The 7,731-nt window shown below is 31.4% G+C and overlaps 1 protein-coding gene across 1 annotated transcript; it reads left to right on the top strand.

Annotated features, from left to right (window-relative positions):
• Positions 1-1,349: 1,349 nt before the first annotated feature.
• LOC117320175 (EF-hand calcium-binding domain-containing protein 7-like) lies at positions 1,350-7,342 on the top strand (the record flags this gene model as incomplete). Its single annotated transcript, XM_033874838.1, has 4 exons — positions 1,350-1,652; positions 2,949-3,023; positions 6,334-6,434; positions 7,204-7,342. Coding segments are annotated over exons 1-4 (349 nt in total), but the record flags the coding sequence as incomplete, so codon positions are not given.
• Between the last annotated feature and the right edge of the window lie 389 nt (positions 7,343-7,731).

Consider the following 7,731-nt stretch of genomic DNA (forward strand, 5'->3'; position numbering starts at 1 on the left):
CACTCGCTTGTGTGAGAATCTTAAACCCTGTACAAACGACAAACAAATAAATAAACAAACCATCCAAGATATATATATTTATATCTATATATTTAATGAGACAGATACATATTTCAGTGGTTGAATTGATCACAGTCTGCTTGAATGACATTCTGTTTGCATATGATGTCATAGCCGTTCAGTCCGGATATACAATATAGATAGACCAAGAGTCCTATTGCCTCATCTCCTTACATTAATATATAAATAGCTTCCACCCTAGAATTCCATTTCTTCTTTTATGAACCAAGAGTTTTTTTGTCTCAGTTGTATAAATGTGTGAAACTAACACCTGGTATCACACTAAAAATAGTTTGCCTAAATTAACTCATATATATATTTTTTATATAATAAGCAGTACATTTGTATTTGCTATTTCTTTTAATTTCAGTTTTGAATCTCTTAATGTTTTTCTTTACATTTTCGATATTAATGTTTTGATATTAAGATGATTATAACAAAACAGATAATTGAAAAATATGTTTATTTTTGTTTGAGGTTGCAGTAAGATCTAAAAAAAGATAATTTTGATGGCAAACCTGTACTATCATATTTGACATAATATTGAAGTATTTTGAGTGCTTTACAATTTCAGAAATTATAATTATAGCAGAAATTTATTAAAAAAAAAAATTCAAATATAAGATCAGCCATGATCTTTTCACAAGTTAGTTGGAAAAGCAATGACTGTATGATAGAAGAAATGTTAATTATTGATTTGTCAGAGATCTCCTCTTGATAAATCTTGATATGATATGGTTTACCAATTAAATTGTTACTTATCTTGTACATAGCAAAGTTGGAGTTTCTGCATGATCATATGAGAAATAGTTTGTTTTATATGTAATGATAAGTGCTTTCTATTGACCGCATGAATCAATCAAGTTGAAATTATATAGTAAATCTTGTATGATATAATTGATTCATTTGCAGGATTTTTGATGAAAGATAAATATTATGCAGAATTTAAAACAAAATTCTTTTTAAAATCTGTTGTTTTGTTGTCTGTTTTATTTACAGGTTTAAAAAGAAAAATTCATATACAATTGTATGATTTGTGAATAATTTATTTGATTTAATAATTAAAAATCCACATATATCTCCTAAACACCTACCTAAAATTCTTTTTGGGAAGAAGATGGATTTAATTTTTTTCTTATTAAATTAAGGTAACTCACTGTTGTACCTGAAAACACTGTTCAAGAGAAATGAAGATTTTTTTTCCCTAAATTTTTTTTTAAACTGTCGACTTCAGAAAAAAAACGTTTTCTGGTACATATTTTATTTAAGACACCCCTAGTTCTTATGTTAGCCACTAGTGTGCTTATTACAATTAGGTCAATTAACAATATATTATTCTTTAATTATAGCAATTATGATATACATGATATATAGATGAACAGAACAGTAAATATATATATACATTTTTTTGTACATTTCTGTCCTCCGACATAGACTTCACTATTTTTATCACTATTAATTTATATTCTTTTTTTTTCCTCACTCATTTATAAGTAAAACAGTACACATTTTAATTGCACAAGATTGTCACAATTTACTGCATGTCATTTCAGCTGGTATGTCAGGATCAAGAAGATCATTGCTAAGTATAGGTACATATGTTTATATCCCTTTGTTAAAACTCGGTTTTGAAAATCTACACTTCTCTGAGTTTGAACTTTGACCCCTATACTACCTGGGTGTTTTGCCTAATGTATGTCTGCTCCTGGCTTTTGTAATTGCACTTGTGTTAAGTATTTAATATTTCCTTTGTGATGTACGTGTGACTTCGCCTTTAAATTTCTCAGCTCCATTTGAACGTACAGATTTTTTTAAGTATACTTATCAAATTATTTTTTCTTAATGAGATAAATTTAATATATGAAAAAAGGACTCTGAGGAAAAATTCTTTTCTTATCCTGAAAAGTCTTCTTTTTTTTAGGCATTTCCCCCAAATTTTAATTGTTTTCGTCATTGACGACGTACCTACATTATAATATAGCCTATAATACACTTATATTTTCATAATTTTTTTTTTTTTTTTTTTGGTTACTTGATAGTTTATTCACTTCACTGCACTTCAAATGCTTCATAGTACAGACTTTTACATTAACAAACTTTCCTCCCACACACCAGAAAATATATTCAGATTATATCCTATCATTTTCAAAAATAGTGGTTTGCACTCTTTTGTCCCATGAAAAATTGTCACAAATCTTCTCAAACACTTGTATTTACACAGATTATTATTTTTATGAATAGGAAATCACAAATTATTATTTTTAGGAATAGGAAATCACAAATTATTATTTTTAGGAATAGGAAATCACAAATTATTATTTTTAGGAATAGGAAATCACAAATTATTAGTTTTTCTTAAAAGGAAATGAGATATCTCAATTTCTAACAAATAATTAAGACTTCAAGACAGTTATTGCTACCAGCTGTCATATTAAAAAAATATTTATTGAAAAAAAAAAATTTACTAAAATATTGTCATTCTTTCAATTTCCAGTAAGTTTTTGTGAACTTTATCATTTTTGGGTCTTCAACAAGTCAAACTAGGGAAGGAAATGTATTAAAAACTTATATTTAAATGATCCGTCCGTCTACAATGTATTTAATTTAATACATACAGTAATCTGCACAGGATTCCTTACAATATTACATAAACTCGAAGACCTTCTGTTTAGGTCAAGTCAATTGAAGTGGCTGAAATATCGGATTTCACGAGTCAAATATCAAGACTACAAATTAGGAATTTGTTTTCCAAACAACCACATGTATGTGTATATCCGGAAATGAATATACTGTCAGAAAAACTCCCAACAAATGGTTGGTCAACAACTTTTACGAAACCTTCTTACCTCAAACGTATTCCTAAATCTTCCTCCTCCTTTTGACTACAGGTGAGCAGAAGAATCCTTATAGCACACCTGTCCCTGCACAGCGAAAAACTCTTTCTCGTTCTCTCTTATCTGAAGGTAAATCTACCCCCTGTACGTAGTCAGCACGATTGCTTTATGTTGTAATGGGTATGTTGTGGTGTCAGTCTGCCTACCTAGTATATGTAGTCTAGGTTTATATAGAACAGATTTGCCAGTTTCTTATTTCTAAGAATTATTTTTTTTTTTAGTTAAGATTTTTTTTTTTTTTTTTGCATGTTTTATATTTATAATGATTATTATGTATTGTAAAGAATGTGCTATTGCTTTTAATATTGTATGCTTTTGGTGATAGTTTAAGTTTATATCAATGTTTAAAAGCGCAATATTATATTATATTGGACAATTGCGACCTCTGGTAAAGACCAGAGGTGGGTGGTTCTATCTTGTTACTCGGGGCAGTTTGTGTTTCTCAGAAAGCTGAGATTTCACACCATCATGTGTTTGTGGTTGTACTTGGCAAGACAATTTGAATTTCACTAAATAGAAAGCTTTGAGGCCTCCAATGTGACGTTCATTGAGGTATTTTTATGTAGTCACCAGCTACTACCAGGAGAACCTGCATCAGAATGACGGATCCCAGGGTGTTGATTTGGTGATGAACCCTTCAAATTGATAAAGAAAATAATTAAGTCATATATAGGCAAGCTGATTGCCGGCATCTATTGGAGTTAATTAAATTTCTTATTTTGAAGGGTGTTGATTGGGTGATGAACCCTTAAAACTGATAAAAAGATAATGAAGTCATATATCTGCAAGCTGATTGCTGGCATCTGTTGAAGTTTATTATTTTTGATTTTGAACAATATAAATGTCTTTAATCTGGATCTTAGCCTATGTTGAACAGACAGGAGCCATGATAGCTCAGTTAGTAAGAGTGCTTGCCACATAACCTGAAGTGATGATCAGGTCCATGAGACATATGATTCCACACAATTGAGCTACCGAAGTTGGTCTGTTTCCTTGAAGCTGAGAAACTGAGGCCAGTCTGTCCTGGTTATGTTCTTACGCATGACATTTTATGCAATCTAATTAAAATCTAGATGGTCATGTTCACTACGTTAGATGAACATCTAACAACATCCCATAAGGGGTCACGTTCTGATGACCTTTGAGATGTGCGTATTTCACTTTCAGGGCGAATTGTCCACTTGCCGATGTCATCGAGGCAAACCATTTCGTTACAGTATATATATATGCATCTGAAGCAAACCATTTCGGTACAGCATGTACTATATATTTTGTGGGACGAAATGACTTGAAATAAATTGACAGATTATGCAAGTTATTATGAACTTTTAGTCATGCTAATTCGGACATAAAAAATCACTTCCAAGATTCTGGAAGTAGTCATTTAATTGGCTAATCCAAAAGGTCACCCTGACGTGACCCCTTATAGGATGTTGTTAGATGTTCATGTAACGTAGTGAGAATGACCATCTAGATTTTAAGTAGATTGCATTTTATGCTGATTGCTTTGGATTATAATTTTTGTGACAGCTAGGTCTCAGTTATGTTGTTCAGTGAGGTAGTCACAAACTACTACATTGACATTCCACCTCAAAATGACCATGGCTGTTAATGGGTCGATAAACCCAACAAATTAACAAACAAACAAACAATGATGAACAGACAACAATGTGAACAACTAATGGAATTGTTTGGGGTATAGTTAATTGTCTCGTTACGGATGGTGTATAGTGACAGGGCTGCATGTACGCATGGCCCAATCAGTACTTTAAGCCTCAGTTTGTTGAATATTTTAAAGATTTTTGTCCAAGTTTAAATTCCTTTTTAAAGGTTGTCTTCCAACACTTAAAACTCATATATATCCAGTTGATAAAATATTCTGATAGAATGTTCTTAAAGATGAACATATCTTTTAATTTTGCTTGCAAAGGATACTTTTTGTAAAACTCATATATATCCAGTTGATAAAATATTCTGATAGAATGTTCTTAAAGATGAACATATCTTTTAGTTTTGCTTGCACGGGATACTTTTTGTAGTAGCTGCATGCATGCGAAGCACGATTTCCCATTTTTGTTTAAGAAATATATTTAAAAATATATAACATTATACTTGTATTCAGCTAGAGATATGCCCATGCCTGGTAATAAGCCCATCCAAATATCTAGTGAGGTTCTGTCGAAGTGCTGATCAATAATGTTTCATTGTCCAGGAATCAGTCCATCCCCAAATAATTGGAGTTGCTGTTTGTCCCACTACTGGGGGTATATATTGAAAATCAGGCTCTTAGATTTAATCGTAGTGTCTTAGAAATTTGTATGCCTTTATATCTATCGGAATCATAATAATTTTATCAGAACATAGCAATGAAAATATATCATGGATTGAAATTACTTTTTAGCATACTCATCCTGCAATGAGAAACTCTTAAGACAATAGTACAGTATGGTGACCTTCAATGACCTCTAGACAACCTAGTGATAAAGGTTCCTCAGTCATAATTATATGCTGCTATTTATTTCAAATTAAAGCATTTTATTCACTCTTATCTCCATGCATGGCCTTTAATGATGCATTACATAATTCAAGGAGCTAGTTCCTTAAGAAAAAGTAGGTTTTTCTTTAAAATCAATTATATGCTTTCCTATATTGAAAAATTTGTGTTACTAGGGAATTTCGTCAGTAACACTGATGTAACTGGGCTGGGTTCTATAAAATCATAAAACATTTGCGATCTAATGCCATAATATAGCATGTACGCTTTGATGAGAAAAATTTATATGATGCCTGAACTATATATCAGATGCTTACTGCAAGCTCAACTGCTGAGTTAATCTTATGATCATGATCAGTGCATGCCTTGAATGGCTTTTGTTGGCTGTAATTGTGACTCAATACTTCCATAATGATTGGTATCCAGAAGAGATTTATTATGGAAAGTGATCCAACAGACAAACACAGTTCATATTATTTATCAAATTGGCTTAGGTCAAGGTGACCATTTAAGTCCTTTTCTATTTTGGCTTTATATATAAATATATATGAATTAATACTAAATATATAAATGAAATTTTACAGTTGTATTAGATAGGAAAGACTGATATTTTATTTTAGATTATGAACTATTTACTGTTGAAATTACATTTTAAAGTGAACAGAAAATAAAATTAAACAATTGATGCTGAAATGTACATGCATGATCAATGATATTACAGATGAATATTAAATCTATCATTTATCAAAATAATTTTACTGTCATAAATAATTGACAAATTATCAGTACGGTATAATCATTTCTCACAACTGTATTTTGGTCCATGCTTTTTGAAGATTTATAATCTGCTTAATATTTTCACTTGATTTGTTTTGTTTTATCCAGATGACATGCCACGACCTTCACCAAGGTCAAACAAGAAAGGAGTCAAACATGTCCCCGCTAGTAAACTAGGTCACCTCACTGAAGAGCCAAAAAATAAACGGGTAAGAAAAACAGTCTCTGATGAAACCTCAGACATTTTGTTTCATGACAAGTGATATATATCATTTGCTTATCATATTCAGCAACTTCGTCAATGGGGTTCGACAAATGGAACAGCCTATTTTTTCAAAATTCATTTGTCATGTGCAGATTGGCAAACAAAAAAGTGAATTGAAATAATATGGAAAAAAACACAGTCGGTTCAATTCTTTTTATTATTTGTGCCACAGTATTGTATAAATGTCTTTTTGATACTTTTTAGTTAACATAAAAAAACAACGTAGTTCTAGGCTTTTTTTTCATAGAGGCATATGATTGTATTTAAGCACGGCATGGATTGATGTCAAGTTTTGGGTGTCAATTATGCTCACATAGACTGCAAATATTTTTAGTTTGTTTATATCGTGGCTTGCCATCAAAATGTATACACAGACATCTTAACAATAAGTTGAGTCTATATATATATTTACTCTTGGGTAAATTACCTAGCATTGTTTCTGTCAGTCATTCTGACTCATCAGAGTTACTGCCCTTTGTATAGCAATTACTTGACGGCCTATGGGAGCTGAGATTGTTTGTCAGAGAACTATCATGGTTTTCTCTTCAATATTCCAAAGTCATAAATCGGAATCAATATTTTTGCAAACATGTTTCACCATATATTCATATCTTAATTTTTGTTGGCAAAACTGTATGTATCTCGGTATTTAAATACTAGAAGATGTCGATAATTTCGATCCTGTAGATATGTTTACATATTCTCCTTGGCAGGACTGGACCAAAACTACCAGTAAGGGTTGTTTTTTTATTGACGAAGATGACGGTCTGATGACACACACTTACAGACTGAATCTGAATGAGAGAAGTAAAGTTTGGATCACGGTCCAGCCATCCATTCCACAATCCATGAGTAAGTTACTTAAATGATCATCATTGTTTTCCACGGCTGAAAATGTTTCACTCTTCCAATATCAAGGTTTTTTTTTCCATTATACCCTCCTCTCTTTAAAATGGGTATACAATATATGTAATTTGAATAATTTGTCTATCTATCCATCCATTGATGCATACGTCTGTGTATCCATCTGTCCATCTGTTGATGTACAAAGATTGAAAAAGTTCATATGCATACCATAACCTATGCCATCAAGTTCTTCATCTGATAAGATTTCTTTGACCATCGGTCAAAGTTAAAGGTCAAAGGTCACCCTTGACCTGAATTACAAAATCTGGATGTACAAAATATATCTCGTGAACCATTTGACAGATTTAATCTATCCATAAGTGTCAAATCTCATC

This window comes from Pecten maximus, unplaced genomic scaffold (assembly GCF_902652985.1).
Source record: "Pecten maximus unplaced genomic scaffold, xPecMax1.1, whole genome shotgun sequence".
Classification (NCBI taxonomy): domain Eukaryota; kingdom Metazoa; phylum Mollusca; class Bivalvia; order Pectinida; family Pectinidae; genus Pecten; species Pecten maximus.